The 21,887-nt window shown below is 45.4% G+C and overlaps 1 protein-coding gene and 1 pseudogene across 1 annotated transcript; both read left to right on the forward strand.

Annotated features, from left to right (window-relative positions):
* The first annotated feature begins 4,790 nt into the window (after positions 1 to 4,790).
* LOC139382409 (apolipoprotein A-I-2) lies at positions 4,791 to 6,954 on the forward strand. The gene is made up of 4 exons (XM_071126436.1): positions 4,791 to 4,846; positions 5,561 to 5,612; positions 5,744 to 5,888; positions 6,000 to 6,954. The coding sequence occupies exons 2-4, from the start codon at positions 5,570 to 5,572 to the stop codon at positions 6,598 to 6,600; spliced, it is 789 nt and encodes a 262-aa protein (XP_070982537.1). The 5' UTR covers positions 4,791 to 4,846; positions 5,561 to 5,569; the 3' UTR covers positions 6,601 to 6,954.
* Positions 6,955 to 13,147: 6,193 nt separating this feature from the next.
* Positions 13,148 to 21,329, forward strand: LOC139382234 (T-box transcription factor TBX1-like; annotated as a pseudogene).
* The last annotated feature ends 558 nt before the right edge of the window (positions 21,330 to 21,887 follow it).

The raw sequence follows: 21,887 nt of genomic DNA on the forward strand, positions 1-21,887 counted from the left end.
ATGTTGCATGGGGAGCTGTGCTGCAGTAGCTATTTCTCTATCTACTTATGAGTTGTTTTGAGGGAAATAGTGGGATGACATCCCGCTGGACACAGATGTCAGTTCAATGTCTAGTTTGATTTACTTTTGATTCACTTGTCAACTAACGTGAATTCAATGTGAAATCAACAAACAAAAAAATCACCATGTCATTGGATTTAGGTTAAAAGTTAGGTGAAAGAACGAAATCCTCTTATGTTGATGACTTTTGGTAAATCCAATAAGTTTACCACATTGATTGAATAAAATCACATTGATTATTTGTGTTGAAATGACATGGAAATAATGTTGATTCAACCGTTTTTTCGCCAGGGGGGGGGATTGTATTATTAATTTTACTTCATTTTGATGAAAGTGCTCTATCAGATTCATAAGTAGGAGCGTTAAGATTGAATCCTACTACACCGGCTCTGATGCTCGTCGGATGTGGCATGGCTTGAAAACTATTACGGACTACAAAGGAAAACCCAGCCCAGCCGTGAGCTGTCCAGTGACGTGAGCCTACCAGACAAGCTAAATGCCTTTTATGCGCGCTTTTAGGCAAGCAACACTGAAGCATGCATGAGAGCACCAGCTCTACCAGACAACTGTGTGATCACGCTCCCCGTAGCCAATGTGAGCAAGACCTCACTGACATTTTCAACCTCTCCCTGGCCAAGTCTGTAATACATGCATGTTTCAAACAGACTACCATAGTCCCTGTGCCCAAGGAAGCGAAGGTAACCTGCCTAAATTATTACCGCCCCGTAGCACTCACGTCGGTAGACATGAAGTGCTTTGAAATGCTGGTCATGGCTCACATCAACACCATCATGCCAGAAACCCTAGACCCACTCCATACTGCCCCAACAGATCCACAGATGACACAATCTCAATCGCAATCCACACTGCCCTTTCCCACCTGGACAAAACTATATGAGAATGCTGTTCATTGACTACTTCAACACCATAGTGCCCCCAAAGCTCATCACTAAGCTAAGGACGCTGGAACTCAACACCTCCCTCTGCAACTGGATCCTGGACTTCCTGAAGGGCCACCCTCAGGTGGTAAGGGTAGGCAACAACACATCTGCCACGTTGATCCTTAACACTGGGGCCCCTCAGGGATGCTTGCTTAGTCCCCTCCCGTACTCTCTGTTCACCCACAACTGCGTGGGCAAGCACGATTCCAACACCATCATTAAGTTTGCTAACAACTCAACAGTGATAGGCCTGATCACCGACAACGATGAGATAGTCTACAGGGAGGAGGTCAGAGAACTGGCAGTGTTGTGCCAGGAACTGAGTGTGGACTACAGGAAAAGGAGGGCCAAACAGGCCCCCATTAACAGTGACGGTACTGAAGTGTAGCGGGTCCAACACACCAAGACAGTTGTGAAGAGGGCACGACAACACCTTTTCCCCCTCAGGAGACTGAATAGATTTGGCATGGGTCCCCAGATCCTCAAAAAGTTCTACAGGTGCACCACCGAGAGCATCCTGACCGGTTGCATTACCGCCTGCTAAGGCTACTGCTCGGCATCTGACTGTAAGACGCTACAGAGAGCAGTGCGTATGACCCAGTACATCACTGGGGCCAAGCTTCCTGACATTCAGGACCTATATACTAGGCGGTGTCAGAGGAAGGCACAAAAAATTGTCAAAGACTCCAGTCACCCAAGTCATAGACTGTTCTCTCTGCTACTGCATGGCAAGTGGTACCGGAGCTCCAAGTTTAGGACCAAAAGGCTCATTAACAGCTTCTGCCCCCAACCCATAAGACTGCTGAACAACTCAACTAATCTAACAACTCAACTAATCAAATAGCCACCGGACTATTTACATTGGCTTGTAAGTAAGCATTTCACTGTAAGGTTGTTTCATTTCACCTGTTGTATTCGGCACATGTCACAAATAACATTTGATTTGATTTGAACAATTTTACTATGCTGTGGGGATGTTTTTCAGCAGCAGGGACTGGGAGACTAGTCAGGGTCGAGGGAAAGATTAACGGAGCAACGCACAGAGAGATCCTTGATAAAAACCTAGTCCAGAGTGCTCAGGACTTCAGACTGGGGCGAAGGTTCACCTTCCAACAGGACAATGACTCTAAGCACACAGCCAAGACAAAGCAGAAGTGGCTTTGGGACAAGTCTCTGAATGTCCTTGAGTGGCCCAGCCAGAGCCCGGACTTGAACCTGATCAAATATCTCGGGAGATATTCTTGGGAGAGACCGGAAAAGGGCTGTGCAGCGGCGCTCCCCATCCAACCTGACAGAGCTTGAGAGGATCTGCAGAGAAGAATGGGAGAAACTCCCCAAATACAGATGTGCCAAGCTTGTAGTGTCATACCCAAGAAGACTCGAGGCTGTAATCGCTGCCAAAGGTGCTTCTAAAAAGTACTGAGTAAAGGGTCTGAATACTTCTGTAAATGTGATATGTCTGGGTTTGAAAAAATCAATAATTTGCAAAAATGTCTACAAACCTGTTTTTGCTTTGTCATTATGGGATAGTGTGTGTAGATTGATGAGGGAAAAACACAATTTCATCAATTTTAGATCAAGGCGGTAAGGTAACAAAATGTGGATAAAGTCAAGGGGTCTGAATACTTTCCGAATGCCCTGTACAACGCCAGTCAAATTTATTTAGAATTCATGTTCTACATTAACAGTTTTCATACATCAGCATGCTCAAATTTCAGCTAGAACTCAAGTCCATGGTGTCCCCTTAATAAATGAACAAGTTCTACGGAGCTCACTAATCCAGTGAGGAAAACTAGAAGTTCAAATCAAGTCAAATGTATTGGTCACATGCACAGAATAGGACAGATGTAGACTTTACAGTGAATTGCTTACTTACGAGCCCATTTCCAACAATGTAGACTTAAAAAAGTAAGACAAATGTTTGCTAAATAGAAAGGAAATAGTTACACAATAAAAACAATAATGAGGCCATATATAGTAAAACTATATACAAGTTCGCTTACAATATATCAATAGATTTCTAATGACACACAAACACTATGATGACAGACACTCAATCCTCTATCCCAAGGAAATTCCAATTCCGCCGATTGACATGGAGCCACATTGACAAAGTCCGTCGATGACGGAACAAGTTACAGCTCAACACTGACCCTTTAACCTATTAATCACCATGGAGCATGCGGCACACACATACAAACACACACACTCCCTCTCCCTCTCTCTCCTCTCTCTCTCTCTCTCTCTCTCTCTCTCTCTCTCTCTCTCTCACTCACTCACTCACTCACTCACTCACTCACTCACTCACTCACTCACTCACTCACTCACTCACTCACTCACTCACTCACTCACTCACTCACACACACACACACACACACACAACTCGGGGCTCCCGAGTGGTGCACCGGTCTAATGCTTAGTGCTGTATCACCACCGGCCGTGTTTGGGAGCCCCATAGGGCGCCGCACAATTGTCCCAGCGTCGTCTGGGTTAGGGTTTGACCGTGTTAGGCCATCATTGTAAATAAGAATGTGTTCTTAACTGACTTGCCTAGTTAAATAAAGGTTCAACAAAATAAATAAATAAAAATATAGAAACACTGTGTCCCGTCGGAAATTACAACATGCTCTATGACACTGGGGTTTATGGCCCTGGACCTGATGTCCTCTCTCTGTGTCTTATCTGTGATCTCAATCAAGCCAGCAAACGGTGTCCAACCCCCACACAGGCTCCAATGCAACAGTCAACACACAAGAGTAGGAGTCATAATTGATAGCAGAATGTTATTAGGCTGATTGCATTCAACTTACTGTCTTCTCTTTGACTGGGTTCCCAAAGGTCTACCAGATCTATATAACTTGTACATAAAAAATGAAGAAAGAGATACATATACATGCTGTAGGTCTCCACAAATCAAACAATGGAGCCAACCAATAGCAATAACCCAGTATTTAACTGTCACTTTTGACCTCTTTAGAATCTTGTTATATACGAGCATGTTTCTTTTTGCTTATTCTCATTGCTGAATCGGGGACAAATCTCATGTGTCCCTCATTTGGTAACCCTAATCCCTCCAACAATGTATAATCCATTCTCTTCTTAGTGAACAATGTTGTGAATAAATGAACAAGATAACTTGAGGCTAGCAGATGTTCCTCCTTGGTGAAAGGTCTTTGGTAGCATCAAGATGCTAATGCATCCTCAGGGTGCTCCTGTCACCTCTCTCTCCCCTGATGTCTGGCCCATCTCAATGGTTCTGGCCCTTTCATGTCTCATGATAATGCCACAGGAGATAGCAGCTCAGATAGTCCAGCAAGGCCAGGCAAGAATGGCCATTGTCCTGGAGGCCAAATGTTCCGGGAAATCATGGAGCACATGGTGGTTGTATTGTGTGTGAAAGTTTTACCATCGCACAAGGTGATTGAGTTGATTGTGGCATTGAGCACAGCCAGAGTGGAGATTGTAATTATTCGCCTGAAAATGAAATCATATCACAATTAGAATAGATAGCCATTTAGAAAGACACAAAATAGGGTCGAGAACATTTGATTATCCATGATAATGCACACACAGACAAGTGTGTGTGCATGCGAGTGTGTGTGTGCGCATACACTAGTGTGGGAGTGTGTGTCCACAGAGTTTCACTTTGCTGACTCCCCCTGAATGCACTCTGCAGGTGACCATTGTACCCGGCTCCTCCCTGTGAGACAGTGTGGGGGTGAGGTCCACCTCCACGGAGGCACACAACCTCTCACACCTCTCCCCCCTCCTGCTGCTCCAGCCCTATAAAAAAAGAGAGCTGGCCCTCCTGTTCCCCAGTCTCATAACGACCAATCACCCACCAGGTAAGAGAACAACTGGGAGAGCTAAGGGCTGGGGCTAGAGGTCAAGGACTTGGTCTGCATGCGCAGAGGACGACTGAGGAACTAGCAGAGAGAAAGGCAGACTAGAACTTTCCTGCTAACTTTTTTGGGATCTTATTTTGAACGCTTATTACCACTTTGATATGAACTGTTGCAAATACATTGGGCAGCAGTTATCACTTTAGCAATACTTCTTCCAGACAGTTTACGATAATTTACTAGAGAGATGCAAGGGAACAATGGAGAAATAATTGTATTAAATGTCCTAGAAAAAAAGATAAGCTAATTTTCTTCCTATGGGAATTAGGTGGAAGGAGTTGAGGGTTAATCTCGTTGAAGGAACAGTATAACTCTATCCAGCTCTGTGTAATCTGACCAGATTAGAGGTCCTTTCAATAGGCTGACATATGGCAAAGCGTCAACTGATTTAGGGCAGCCTGGAGTTGCGTGCCTTTGGGGGTTTGCTCCTTGTGCTTCTCCAAGTGAATTATTGTCTAGTTTGCTTTTGGTGACATTTAAAGTTTGATTTAGAGTGTTTTGCAATTAGTGATTTGTTACACTGTTCAAGTATTGTTCAACTCTAAATCTATTCTTAACCATTCAATGTTGACTTCCCATGGTTTACATTTTCAATTGTGACTATTTGAATTCTTGTCTTGCTCATTGTTCATCATCTGTTCTCTTTTCCCCCCTCAGACCACCATCATGCAATTCCTGGCTCTTGCACTCACCATCCTGCTGGCCGCAGGTTAGTATCCCATGCTCTGGTATATTGAAAAATTCTAAATTGAATCTTACTCAATTCCATTAAAGTGCTGGGCCATTCACCACTGTTGCCCAACCAATGTCTGACCCTCTCCCCTCTCTCTCCTCTCCCAGCTACCCAGGCTGTACCCATGCAGGCTGATGCTCCCTCTCAGCTAGAGCATGTGAAGGTAGCCATGATGGAGTACATGGCTCAAGTGAAGGAGACTGCACAGAGGTCCATCGACCATCTGGATGACACAGAGTACAAAGAGTACAAGTAAGAACATGTTGCATTTCATCTTCTCTATCTTCAATGGTGCCCAACCTCCACATATAACTAAAACAATCTCTCTCTCTCTCTCCCTCCTCTTCTTGGTGTTCCTCTCAGGGTGCAGCTGTCCCAGAGCCTTGACAACCTCCAGCAGTATGCCCAGACCGCCTCCCAGTCCCTGGCCCCCTACAGCGAGGCCATCGGCGTTCAGTTGACTGAAGCCACCGCCGCCGTGCGCGCTGAGGTCATGAAGGACGTGGAGGAGCTGCGCTCCCAGCTGGAGCCCAAGCGAGCCGAGCTCAAGGAAGTCCTGGACAAGCACATAGACGAGTACCGCAAGAGGCTGGAGCCCCTGATCAAGGACATCGTCGAGCAGCGCCGCACCGAGCTGGAGGCCTTCAGGGTTAAGATAGAGCCCGTTGTGGAGGAGATGCGTGCCAAGGTGTCCGCCAACGTGGAGGAGACCAAGGCCAAGCTCATGCCCATCGTGGAGACCGTCCGTGCCAAGCTGACCGAGCGTCTGGAGGAGCTGAGGACCCTGGCCTCCCCCTACGCTGAGGAGTACAAGGAGCAGATGGTCAAGGCTGTTGGAGAGGTGCGCGAGAAGGTGGTGCCCCTGACCACCGACTTCAAGGGCCAGTTGGGCCCCGCCGCCGAGCAGGCCAAGGAAAAGCTCATGGCTTTGTACGAGACCATCAGCCAGGCCATGAAGGCATAAACACGCCCTCAACCGGACCCCTCCCTCTCTCCCTCCCTTCTCACTCACACTGACTCACGCACCATACGTACCAAGTGAATGCCAAACTGATGCACTTCCTCTGCAGCGACATGGCAGACTCTTACTCTCTCTAACTACCACCACATGCGCTCAAGCACCTACAAGCGCAGACACTAACACACTATTGCATACATTCAGTTTTGAACTGTGTTCAGGGCCTGTGTGCACAACCCTAGGCTTGCACAATCTCGACTGTACTATGAACATCAAGTGTGAATATTCTTGTGTTGCTGCTTGTTCAAGATAGCTGTGTGCTTCGAAACAGCTCAATAAACACCATACTGTTTCGTACTATTTTATTCTCTGAGTTTGCCTTCTTTGGATTGTATTGTTTAGAACAAGATTTTATTTATGGCCCTCACAACTAACATGGCGCTTTGTGACAAAATAGCCATGTTGGGTTTATGTCAACATGATCAAAATGTAACTTCATCAGCAATATACACTTATGACAATGAAACAAACACCTGTCTCTTCCACGGATACCATGTCACTGTAACAGTGTTTATTCGCATTGGTTTAAAAGAATGGTTCATCTAAAAATGATAACTGATAAAAACAAAAACAAATGAACTTAAAAAGCCAACTGAAAGCCTGTGACCATTCATGGGAGTTCAGTCTTACTGTTGGTGGCCATAGAGCGTTGGTGAACGGATTAATGAGGAAGAGGTGTCAGTGTATTGGTAGGCAGTGACCCGGTAGAATTTCATTAGAGATGGTGATGATGGGGAGCTAACACCGTTCCATCATCGAGTATGTGCACATAGACACACACACGTACACACACACACACGTACACACACACACACACACACACACACACACACACACACACACACACACACACACACACACACACAGTTTATACTTCTTGAGTTATAAGGTTGCTTAACAATCATGCCGTCTAGACGTAAGTTGGTTCTCTATAGAGTAGACTTCCAACCAATACCAACTTCTGTCCCTTCACATGTAACATCACTAGATATTAAGCAAGAGGGTAGTGATGGGTGAGGCCTTCAACGGCTCAGTTGGTAGAGCATGATGTTTGCAACGTCAGGATTGTGGGTACTGTTATCTGCACTAGCAGCGTTATGAAATCATATCTGCTGCTATCTACTGCTAAGTTGCAATAGTTTTGATAATAAACCTGTACTAACTGTACCATAAACTTGTATCGGCTGCTGTTTGGTTTTGGTTTGTTTGTAATGTTTGTTCATTGTTTTTTGGTTTGTCTTTAATTATGTGAGTTGCTTTGGATAAAAGTGTCTTCTAAATGGTATATATTTTTCAGGACCCTGTCTTTCAAAGATAATTCGTAAAAATCCAAATAACTTCACAGATCTTCATTGTAAAAGGGTTTAAACGCTGTTTCCCATGCTTGTTCAATGAACCATAAACAATTAATGAACATGCACCTGTGGAATGGTCGTTAAGAAATTTACAACTTACAGACGGTAGGCAATTAAGGTCACAGTTATGAAAACTTAAGACACTAAAGAGGCCATTCTACTGACTCTGAAAAACACCAAAAGAAAGATGCCCAGGGTCCCTGCTCATCTGCATGAATGTGCCTTAGGCATGCTGCAAGGAGGCATGAGGACTGCAGATGTGGCCAGGGCAATAAATTGCAATGTCCGTACTGTGAGACGCCTAAGACAGAGCTACAGGGAGACAGGACAGACAGCTGATCGTCCTCGCAGTGGCAGACCATGTGTAACAACACCTGCACCGGATCGGTACATCCGAACATCACACCTGCGGGACAGGTACAGGATGGCAACAACAACTGCCCGAGTTACACCAGGAACGCACAATCCCTCCATCAGTGTTCAGACTGTCCGCAATAGGCTGAGAGGGCTTGTAGGCCTGTCGTAAGGCAGGTCCTCACCAGACATCACCGGCAACAACATCGCCTATGGGCACAAACCCACCGCCAGATTCTGACTGTTACTTTTGATTTTGACCCCCCCTTTGTTCAGGGACACATTATTCCATTTATGTTAGTCACACGTCTGTGGAACTTGTTCAGTTTATGTCTCAGTTGTTGAATCTTGTTATGTTCATACAAGTATTTACATATGTTAAGTTTGCTGAAAATAAACGCAGTTGACAGTAAGAGGACGTTTATTTTTTTGCTGAGTTTGTGTGTGTGTGTGTGTGTGTGTGTGTGTGTGTGTGTGTGTGTGTGTGTGTGTGTGTGTGTGTGTGTGTGTGTGTGTGTGTGTGTGTGTGTGTGTGTGTGTTTGTGTGTGTGTGTGTGTGTGTGCGCGTGTGCGTGTGTGTGTGATTATTACATGTCAGAGGCTTCATTACAGTGTGATGGATGAAGTGGGATCCAGGGTCCCTTGAGTGTCCAAGCCTGTATAAAGCCTGCTTGGTGTTCCAGTCCGCTGTCCCAGACCCAGTCAGTGGTACCCTAAACCACACAGACACTCTGCTTCTCCAAGGACAGCTAACGGTCTGAGACTAAATCAGGGAGCTTTGCTGTGGTCAAAGAGCTACTCTAAATTGGACAGCAGACTGGTCAGTGAACAGTGGAACAGCAGAGCAGTACAACCAACTGGGGGAAGTTGAAGATTTACAAATCTGAAGCGTTGCCCACCACTGGGGCTTCTGACTGTAACACGAACAGTATGGATGGTACTGGAGATTCTGACTGTAACACGAACAGTATGGATGGTACTGGAGATTCTGACTGTAACACGAACAGTATGGATGGTACTGGAGATTCTGACTGTAACACGAACAGTATGGATGGTACTGGAGATTCTGACTGTAACACGAACAGTATGGATGGTACTGGAGATTCTGACTGTAACACGAACAGTATGGATGGTACTGGAGATTCTGACTGTAACACGAACAGTATGGATGGTACTGGAGATTCTGACTGTAACACGAACAGTATGGATGGTACTGGAGATTCTGACTGTAACACGAACAGTATGGATGGTACTGGAGATTCTGACTGTAACACGAACAGTATGGATGGTACTGGAGATTCTGACTGTAACACGAACAGTATGGATGGTACTGGAGATTCTGACTGTAACACGAACAGTATGGATGGTACTGGAGATTCTGACTGTAACACGAACAGTATGGATGGTACTGGAGATTCTGACTGTAACACGAACAGTATGGATGGTACTGGAGATTCTGACTGTAACACTAACAGTATGGATGGTACTGGAGATTCTGACTGTAACACTAACAGTATGGATGGTACTGGAGATTCTGACTGTAACACGAACAGTATGGATGGTACTGGAGATTCTGACTGTAACACGAACAGTATGGATGGTACTGGAGATTCTGACTGTAACACGAACAGTATGGATGGTACTGGAGATTCTGACTGTAACACGAACAGTATGGATGGTACTGGAGATTCTGTATGGATGGTACTGGAGATTCTGACTGTAACACGAACAGTATGGATGGTACTGGAGATTCTGACTGTAACACTAACAGTATGGATGGTACTGGGGCTTCTGACTGTAACACGAACAGTATGGATGGTACTGGAGATTCTGACTGTAACACGAACAGTATGGATGGTACTGGAGATTCTGACTGTAACACGAACAGTATGGATGGTACTGGGGCTTCTGACTGTAACACTAACAGTATGGATGGTACTGGGGCTTCTGACTGTAACACGAACAGTATGGATGGTACTGGAGATTCTGACTGTAACACGAACAGTATGGATGGTACTGGAGATTCTGACTGTAACACGAACAGTATGGATGGTACTGGAGATGGTACTGACTGTAACACGAACAGTATGGATGGTACTGGAGATTCTGACTGTGGTACACGAACAGTATGGATGGTACTGGAGATTCTGACTGTAACACTAACAGTATGAATGGTACTGGAGATTCTGACTGTAACACGAACAGTATGGATGGTACTGGAGATTCTGACTGTAACACGAACAGTATGGATGGTACTGGGGCTTCTGACTGTAACACGAACAGTATGGATGGTACTGGGGCTTCTGACTGTAACACGAACAGTATGGATGGTACTGGAGATTCTGACTGTAACACGAACAGTATGGATGGTACTGGAGATTCTGACTGTAACACGAACAGTATGGATGGTACTGGAGATTCTGACTGTAACACGAACAGTATGGATGGTACTGGAGCTTCTGACTGTAACACGAACAGTATGGATGGTACTGGAGATTCTGACTGTAACACGAACAGTATGGATGGTACTGGAGATTCTGACTGTAACACGAACAGTATGGATGGTACTGGAGATTCTGACTGTAACACGAACTGTATGGATGGTACTGGAGATTCTGACTGTAACACGAACAGTATGGATTGTACTGGAGATTCTGACTGTAACACGAACAGTATGGATGGTACTGGAGATTCTGACTGTAACACGAACAGTATGGATGGTACTGGAGATTCTGACTGTAACACGAACAGTATGGATGGTACTGGAGCTTCTGACTGTAACACGAACAGTATGGATGGTACTGGAGCTTCTGACTGTAACACGAACAGTATGGATGGTACTGGAGATTCTGACTGTAACACGAACAGTATGGATGGTACTGGAGATTCTGACTGTAACACGAACAGTATGGATGGTACTGGGGCTTCTGACTGTAACACGAACAGTATGGATGGTACTGGAGATTCTGACTGTAACACGAACAGTATGGATGGTACTGGAGATTCTGACTGTAACACGAACAGTATGGATGATACTGGGGCTTCTGACTGTAACACGAACAGTATGGATGGTACTGGAGATTCTGACTGTAACACGAACAGTATGGATGGTACTGGAGATTCTGACTGTAACACGAACAGTATGGATGGTACTGGAGATTCTGACTGTAACACGAACAGTATGGATGGTACTGGAGATTCTGACTGTAACACGAACAGTATGGATGGTACTGGAGATTCTGACTGTAACACGAACTGTATGGATGGTACTGGAGATTCTGACTGTAACACGAACAGTATGGATTGTACTGGAGATTCTGACTGTAACACGAACAGTATGGATGGTACTGGAGATTCTGACTGTAACACGAACAGTATGGATGGTACTGGAGATTCTGACTGTAACACGAACAGTATGGATGGTACTGGAGATTCTGACTGTAACACGAACAGTATGGATGGTACTGGAGCTTCTGACTGTAACACGAACAGTATGGATGGTACTGGAGATTCTGACTGTAACACGAACAGTATGGATGGTACTGGAGATTCTGACTGTAACACGAACAGTATGGATGGTACTGGAGATTCTGACTGTAACACGAACAGTATGGATGGTACTGGAGATTCTGACTGTAACACGAACAGTATGGATGGTACTGGAGATTCTGACTGTAACACGAACAGTATGGATGATACTGGGGCTTCTGACTGTAACACGAACAGTATGGATGGTACTGGAGATTCTGACTGTAACACGAACAGTATGGATGGTACTGGAGATTCTGACTGTAACACGAACAGTATGGATGGTACTGGAGATTCTGACTGTAACACGAACAGTATGGATGGTACTGGAGATTCTGACTGTAACACGAACAGTATGGATGGTACTGGAGATTCTGACTGTAACACGAACAGTATGGATGGTACTGGAGATTCTGACTGTAACACTAACAGTATGAATGGTACTGGAGATTCTGACTGTAACACGAACAGTATGGATGGTACTGGAGATTCTGACTGTAACACGAACAGTATGGATGGTACTGGAGATTCTGACTGTAACACTAACAGTATGGATGGTACTGGAGATTCTGACTGTAACACGAACAGTATGGATGGTACTGGAGATTCTGACTGTAACACTAACAGTATGGATGGTACTGGAGATTCTGACTGTAACACGAACAGTATGGATGGTACTGGAGATTCTGACTGTAACACGAACAGTATGGATGGTACTGGAGCTTCTGACTGTAACACGAACAGTATGGATGGTACTGGAGATTCTGACTGTAACACGAACAGTATGGATGGTACTGGAGATTCTGACTGTAACACGAACAGTATGGATGGTACTGGAGATTCTGACTGTAACACGAACAGTATGGATGGTACTGGAGATTCTGACTGTAACACGAACAGTATGGATGGTACTGGAGATTCTGACTGTAACACGAACAGTATGGATGGTACTGGAGATTCTGACTGTAACACGAACAGTATGGATGGTACTGGAGATTCTGACTGTAACACGAACAGTATGGATGGTACTGGGGCTTCTGACTGTAACACGAACAGTATGGATGGTACTGGAGATTCTGACTGTAACACGAACAGTATGGATGGTACTGGAGATTCTGACTGTAACACGAACAGTATGGATGGTACTGGAGATTCTGACTGTAACACGAACAGTATGGATGGTACTGGAGCTTCTGACTGTAACACGAACAGTATGGATGGTACTGGAGATTCTGACTGTAACACGAACAGTATGGATGGTACTGGAGATTCTGACTGTAACACGAACAGTATGGATGGTACTGGGGCTTCATTGCATTAGTTTGAATTCATGGTTCCTACCTCTTTTCTTGTGAAATCCTGTTTTTCATGTGTTTTTTCCTCCTCTTCTCCACATTTCCTCAGTTGTCTCACAAGTGTGCCCTCACGCTGCCCTGCTGTGCAGAGGCTTTTTGGGGTCACCTGTGCCAAAGCCCCCCAGGTCACGGGGGTCACGGGGGTCACAGTTCAGCTGGAGATGCACATGCTGTGTCAACAGTTTGACCAGCTGGGCACAGAGATGATCGTCACCAAGGCTGGGAGGAGGAACATGTTGACGCATATGGACACAGACACACACACACATAAACACACACACACACACACACATTCACTCACTGTGGTTAAACTAATCACTGCGTTGCTGCTGTGTCCTGCATGGTCCTTGTAGGAGGATGATGTTCTCTACATTCCAGGTAAGTATCTCAGGGATGGACCCTGCAGCGGAGTATGTGCTGCTCATGGACTTCATCCCTGTGGATGACAAGAGCTCCAGGTGAGTTTTCTCCATAGAGTTACATAAAATGTGATTTATAGGATCTGTGGTTTTACCCACACTCTGCCAGCATAAGAGACATGCACTAGATAGATCTACACGTAACAGTGTTTGTGGGGAATCATCATACAGTATATTATGCTTATGATGTACTGTACAGTCATACTCTGGCAGCCTCTTCTTGATTGTACAACATAATATGTACCAGATAATGCACAAAATCTTAAACAGCGAGACTTCAGAATGCATTGAGTAGAACTTTCACCCTGGTGTAATATACCCTGGTGCACCCTGGTGCAACCTATGAATATAGTATCTTTGCTCTCCTGTATGTAGATATGTATTCCACAGCTCCTCGTGTCTGGTGGCAGGCAGGGCCGACGTGGCGCCCCCGGGGAGGATGGACTTCCACCCAGACTTCCCCGCCAGAGGCTTCCAGTGGATGAAACAGATGGTCTCCTTCGACACACTCAAACTGTCCAACGACCTACTGGATGACAATGACATGAGCGACAAGCACACACACATACGGTACACACGGACACAGACCAGTCCAGACCAGACACAGACACAGACACACACACTGACCAGTCCAGACCAAACACAGACACACACACACACATACTGTACACACGGACACAGACCAGTCCAGACCAGACACAGACACACACACATACGGTACACACGGACACAGACCAGTCCAGACCAGACACAGACACACACACATACGGTACACACGGACACAGACCAGTCCAGACCAGACACAGACACACACACATACGGTACACACGGACACAGACCAGTCCAGACCAGACACAGACACAGACACACACACTGACCAGTCCAGACCAAACACAGACACACACACACATACCGACACAGACCAGTCCAAACCAGACACAGACACACGGACACAGACCAGTCCAGACCAGACACAGACACACACACTGACCAGTCCAGACCAAACACCGACACACACACACACACACATACGGTACACACGGACACAGACCAGTCCAGACCAGACACAGACACACACACACACACACATACCGACACAAACACAGACCACACACACACACACACATACGGTACACACGGACACAGACCAGTCCAGACCAGACACAGACACACACACACACACACACACATACCGACACAGACCAGTCCAGACCAGACACACACACACACACATACTGTACACACGGACACAGACCAGTCCAGACCAGACACAGACACACACACACACACACATACCGACACAGACCAGTCCAGACCAGACACAGACACACACACACATACTGTACACACGGACACAGACCAGTCCAGACCAGACACAGACACACACACACACACACACATACCGACACAGACCAGTCCAGACCAGACACAGACACACACACTGACCAGTCCAAACCAGACACAGACACACACACACACACACACATACCGACACAGACCAGTCCAGACCAGACACAGACACAGACACACACACACATACCGACACAGACCAGTCCAAACCAGACACAGACACAGACACACACACTGACCAGACCAGACCAGACACAGACACACACACTGACCAGTCCAAACCAGACACAGACACACACACACATACCGACACTGACCAGTCCAGACCAGACACAGACACACACACACACACACATACCGACACAGACCAGTCCAAACCAGACACAGACACACACACACTGACCAGTCCAGACCAAACACAGACACACACACACATACGGTACACACGGACACAGACCAGTCCAAACCAGACACAGACACAGACACACACACACTGACCAGTCCAGACCAAACACAGACACACACACACATACCAACACAGACCAGTCCAGACCAGACACAGACACAGACACACACACTGACCAGTCCAGACCAAACACAGACACACACACACATACCAACACAGACCAGTCCAGACCAGACACAGACACACACACACATACGGTACACACGGACACAGACCAGTCCAAACCAGACACAGACACAGACACACACACTGACCAGTCCAGACCAAACACAGACACACACACACATACCGACACAGACCAGTCCAAACCAGACACAGACACAGACACACACACTGACCAGTCCAGACCAAACACAGACACACACACACATACCGACACAGACCAGTCCAAACCAGACACAGACACAGACACACACACTGACCAGTCCAGACCAAACACAGACACACACACACATACCGACACAGACCAGTCCAAACCAGACACAGACACACACACACACACACACACACACACATACCGACACAGACCAGTCCAAACCAGACACAGACACAGACACACACACTGACCAGTCCAGACCAAACACAGACACACACACACATACCGACACAGACCAGTCCAAACCAGACACAGACACAGACACACACACTGACCAGTCCAGACCAAACACAGACACACACACACACATACCGACAGACCAGTCCAAACCAGACACAGACACAGACACACACACTGACCAGTCCAGACCAAACACAGACACAGACACACATACCGACACAGACCAGTCCAGACCAGACACAGACACACACACTGACCAGTCCAGACCAAACACAGACACACACACACACATACCGACACAGACCAGTCCAGACCAGACGCAGACACACACACTGACCAGTCCAGACCAAACACAGACACACACACACATACCGACACAGACCAGTCCAGACCAGATGCAGACACACACACTGACCAGTCCAGACCAAACACAGACACACACACACATACCGACACAGACCAGTCCAGACCAGACACAGACACACACTGACCAGTCCAGACCAAACACAGACACACACACACACATACCGACACAGACCAGTCCAGACCAGACACAGACACACACACCGACCAGTCCAGACGCACACATACACACAAATCTTTACAAACAGTACTTGCTTAAGTTCTTTATACATTCTTTGTATTTCTGAGTCTTCGTTCCTGTGTGTGGATGTAATGTGCATTGTGTTTGTTTGTCACACACCTCGATGATCTTGAACTCCATGCAGTGATCACAATATAGTGGTTATATCAAGAAAAGCAAAAGTTCAAAAAGCTGGGCCTAAAATAGTGTGTAAGAGATCATACAAAATATTTATCTGTGACTCTTGATGTGGATGATATTACAAATATTTGTTGGTCTCATGTGATTAATAAGGAGCATTCAGATGCTGCGCTTGATGAATTTATGAAATTGCTTCTTTCATTTATTGATAAACATGCACCTGTTAAGAAACTGTTAGAATTGTTAAGTCTCCATCAATTGATGAGGAATTGAAAAACTGTATGGTTGAAAGAGTTGGGGCAAAATGAGTGGCTAATAAGTCTGGCTTCACATCTGACTGGCTGATTTACTGCAAATTGAGAAATTATGTGACTAAACTCATCAAAAAGAAGAAGAAACTGTATTATGAAGCCAAGATCAATGATATAAAGATTATGGTATTTTTTTGTTGCTGAATACATTAAATGAAATTATGGGCAGAAAGACAAATTCAGGCCTCTCGAGTGGCGCAGTGGTCTAAGGCACTGCATCGCATTGCTAGCTGTGCCACTAGAGATTCTGGGTTCGAGTCCAGACTCTGTCGCAGCTGGCCGCGATCGGGAGACCCATGGTGCGGCGTACAATTGGCCCAGCGTCGTCCGGATTAGGGGAGGGTTTGGCCGGCAGGGATGTCCTTGTCCCATCGTGCTCTAGTGACTCCTGTGGCAGGCCGGGCACAGTGCATGCTGACACGGTTTCCAAGTGTACAGTGTTTCCTCTGACACATTGGCTGGCTTCCGGGTTAAGTGGGCATTGTGTCAAGAAGCAGTGTGGCTTGGTTGGGTTGTGTTTCGGAGGAACTACCAAATTGGGGAGAAAAAGTGTGGGAGAGGTGGAAAAATAATTTATATCAATCAATAATGACAAACCTCCTATCTGTCATATATTTAATCTAAGCCTAGAGGGAAGTGTTTGTCCTCAGGCCTGGAGGGAAGCCAAAGTCATTCCTCAACCAAATAATGGTAAAGTGGCCTTTACTGGTTCTATCAGCTGGCTGCCAGCTCTTAGCAAACTGTAGGAAAAACTATGTTTGGCCAAAGCCAATGTTATTTCTATGTAAACAAATTAACAACAGACATTCAGCATGCTTACAGAGAAGGGCACTCACAAATGACTGGTCGCTGGTTGAAAGAAATTGATAATAAAAAGTTTTGTCGGAGCTGTACTGATTTCAGTGCAGCCTTTGAAATGTTGACCATAACGTTTGTGGTATGGCTTTACAACCTCTGCCATACCGTGGATTCAGAGCTATTTACTCTGCCATACCGTGGATTCAGAGCTATTTACTCTGCCATACCGTGGATTCAGAGCTATTTACTCTGCCATACCGTGGATTCAGAGCTATTTACTCTGCCATACCGTGGATTCAGAGCTATTTACTCTGCCATACCGTGGATTCAGAGCTATTTACCTAATAGAACACGGAGGGGTTTTCTTTCATGGAAGCTTCTCTAATGTGAAACATGTAAAGGGTTGAACATTTTTACCATTGACTTTCCGCTGGCATTCAACAAAGCCTTTGTGACCACGTATGCTGATGATTCAACCCTATACGTGTCAGCAACCACATCGAGTCAATTCACTGCAACCCTAAACAAAGAGTTGCAGTCAATTTAAAAATGGGTGGCCAGTAATAAACTGGTCTTGAATCAAATTGTATTGGTCACATACACATGGTTAGCTGATGGTCATGCGAGTGTAGCAAAATGCTTGTGTTCTGACAATGCAGTAATAACCAACAAGTAATCTAACAAATTCACAACAACTACCTAATACACACAAATGTAAAGGGATGAATAAGAATATGTACATATAAATATATGGATGAGCGATGGCCGTGCGGCATAGGCAAGATGCAGTAGATGGTATAGAACAGTATATACATATGAGATGAGTAACTAGGATATGTGAACATTATTAAAGTGGCGTTATTTAAATTGACTAGTGATACCGTTATTAAGTTCATTTATTAAAATGGCCAGAGATTTAGTGATGGCTGTTTAACAGTCTGATGGCCTTGAGATAGAAGCTGTTATTCAGTCTCTTGGTCCCTGCTTTGATGCAACTGTACTGACCTAGCCTTCTGGATGATAGCAGGGTGAACAGGCAGTGGCTTGTGTTTGTTATCCTTGATGAGCTTTTAGGCCTTCCTGTGACATCGGGTGAGACCGCACTACCCTCTGGAGAGACTTACGGTTGAGGGCGGTGCAGTTGCTGACTTCACCACGGTGGCTGTGTGGGTGGACCATATTAGTTTCTCCATGATGTGTAAGCCGAGGAACTTAAAACTTTCCACCTTCTCCACTACTGTCCCATCGATGTGGATGGGGGCGTGCTCCCTCTGCTGTTTCCTGAAGTCCACGATCATCTCCTTTGTTTTGTTGACGTTGTGTGAGAGGTTGTTTTCCTGACACCACACTCCGAGGACCCTCACCCCCTCCCTGTAGTCCGTCTCGTCGTTGTTGGTAATCAAGCCTACCACTGTTGTGCCGTCTGCAAACTTGATGATTGAGTTGGAAGCGTGCATGGCCACACAGTCATGGGTGAACAGAGAGTACAGGAGAGGACTGAGAATGCACCCTTGTGGGGCCCCAGTGTTGAGGATCAGCGGGGTGGAGACGTTGTTTCCTACTGTCACCACCTGGGGGCGGCCTGTCAGAAAGTCCAGGACCCGCACAGGGCGGGGTCGAGACCCAGGGTCTTGAGCTTAATGATGAGTTTGGAGGGTACTATGGTGTTAAATGCTGAGCTGTAGTCAATGAACAGCATTCTTACATAGGCATTCCTCTTGTCCAGATGGGATAGGGCAGTGTGCAGTGTGATGGCGATTGCATCGTCTGTGGACCTATTGGGGCGGTAAGCAAATTGGAGTGAGTCTAGGGTGTCAGGTAGGGTGGAGGTGATATGATCCTTGACTAGCCTCTCAAAGCACTTCATGATGACAGAAGTGAGTGCAACGGGGTGAAACTAAGATTTAAGTATTAAGTATTTGGTACAAATGATTTCCTAAGTTCTAGACCTAGATGAATCTGAATGGTGTGGCTGTTGAGCAAGTTGAGTAGACTAAATGATTTGGTTTTACCTTATATTGTCATGGTCAAAACATATAGATTCAAAGGTTGTAAAGATGGGGAGAGGTCTGTCCGTGATAAAGAGATGCTCTGCTTTTATCTTATCTTGATTATTGTCTAGTCATATCGTCAAGTGCCGCAAAGAAGGACCTAGTTAAGCTGCAGCTGGCCTTGAACAAGGAAGCACGTTTTGCTCTTCATTGTAATCAGAGGGCTAATATCAATACTATGCATGCCATGCATCGTAAGAGTTAAGGAAAGACTGATTGTATCGCTTCTAGTTTTTATAAGAAACAATGTATTGGAAATTCCAAACTGGTTTCATAGTCAACTTATATACAGCACTGACACACACACTTACCCCACAAGACATGCCACCAGGGGTCTTTTCACAGTCCCCAGGTCCAGAACAAATTGAAGGAAATGCACAGTATTATACAGAGTCAGGAGTGCATAGATACTGAAGACCCCGTCTCAGTCTCCAGTATCTATGTTGCAATAGTCTATGTGCCGGTGGGCTAGGGTCAGTCTGTCCTATCTGGGGAAATTCTCCTGTCTTATCTGGTGTCCTGCGTGATCTTAAGCATGCTCCCTCCAATTCTCCCATCTCTCTCTCTCTCTCTCTCTCTCTCTCTCTCTCTCTCTCTCTCTCTCTCTCTCTCTCTCTCTCTCTCTCTCAGATCACCCAACTGAAGATAGCCAGTAACCTAAAGGGCTTCCGAACTACTGATCCTGTTGCCTGGTAAAACAAAGAAACATGTTCTTTGTTTGTTAATGTCTAGAATTTCAGAATCGTTTTGGTGATACGTTGAACACAAAAGTCAAAGTACAACAACAAAATGCAAACATTGAGAACTGATTGTCAGATTCAGATGGCTTCCCTCCTACAATTAATATCTAATCTAGATTGTTCCATGGAAACGCTCAATTAAATAATAACTGCACCATTGTACATCCTTATCGCTCTCGCTCTTATCATCTGATTCAGGTTAAGGAGCAATTGCAATAGGATACCTGATCTTTGACACTGGCGTCTACATATGACAACACAACAGACACTCAGGTAGCCTAGTGGTTAGAGTGTTGGACTAGTGACCGAAAGTTGGCAAGATCGAATCCCTGTTCTGACAAGGTAAAAATATGTTTTTCTGCCCATGAACAAGGCAGTTAACCCACTGTTCCTAGGCTGTCATTGAAAATAAGAGTTTGTTCTTAACTCACTTGCCTAGTTAAATATAGGTTAAAAATTTTTAGGCTTGATGAAGTAAGACATTGGTTACTAAGGCCTAACATGATAAGGTGACTGATGTTTTTAACCTGTTGTAATTCTGCCTGACTGTTCTTTGACTGTGTGTTGTGTTCAGGGTGGTGAGCGCCAGGCCCATGCCCCACTCTCTGCCCACCTGGCAGCCACAGGAGGGCAGCCATGAGTTTGGCAGTACGTCAGGAGAGCAGTGAGCACAGAACCTAGAGTCTATCAAGTGAGCGACTGCGATCCAGGAATCTCTCTGTCCTCCTCCCTCAAAACATCAGTGTCACAGTGAAATACTGAGCACGTTTTAGACAATATTACAGCCCTTAATACACAGGGTTGGGTAGGTTACTTTCGAAATGTAATCAGTTACAGTTACAGGTTACCTGTCCAAAATTGTAATCAGTTACGTAACTTTTGGATTACCCAAACTCAGTAAAGTATTCTGATTAGATTCCGTTACTTTTAGATTACTTAAGAAGACAAAAATGTATATTACCAATTAAAAGACATGTATTGCAGGATAAATCAGTGTTAAAGTTTACATAGCTGGCCATATATGGATTGGTTATGTAGGCTTCTTCTAACTCATGGCTTTCAACTACATAAAATAATACGATAACATTTCTTCCATAGTTCCATTACTACAGATCTTCCTACGGTAGCCCACGTTATCCTTCAATATGTGGCTGTCTCTCCTCATTATTTCTCAAAGAAACAAAGTGAAAAAGTTCTATCATGAGATCAATCATTGATCGTTTCAT

The sequence above is a fragment of the Oncorhynchus clarkii genome, chromosome 24, assembly GCF_045791955.1.
Source record: "Oncorhynchus clarkii lewisi isolate Uvic-CL-2024 chromosome 24, UVic_Ocla_1.0, whole genome shotgun sequence".
NCBI classification, from domain to species: domain Eukaryota; kingdom Metazoa; phylum Chordata; class Actinopteri; order Salmoniformes; family Salmonidae; genus Oncorhynchus; species Oncorhynchus clarkii.

Bases quoted from the DNA above. Each gene is read 5' to 3' on its own strand.
- LOC139382409 (XM_071126436.1), top strand. From the start codon at position 5,570: ATGCAATTCCTGGCTCTTGCACTCACCATCCTGCTGGCCGCAG. The intron at 5,613-5,743 runs GTTAGTATCCCA...CTCCTCTCCCAG, and splicing joins CACCATCCTGCTGGCCGCAG to CTACCCAGGCTGTACCCATG. The intron at 5,889-5,999 runs GTAAGAACATGT...TGTTCCTCTCAG, and splicing joins ACAGAGTACAAAGAGTACAA to GGTGCAGCTGTCCCAGAGCC.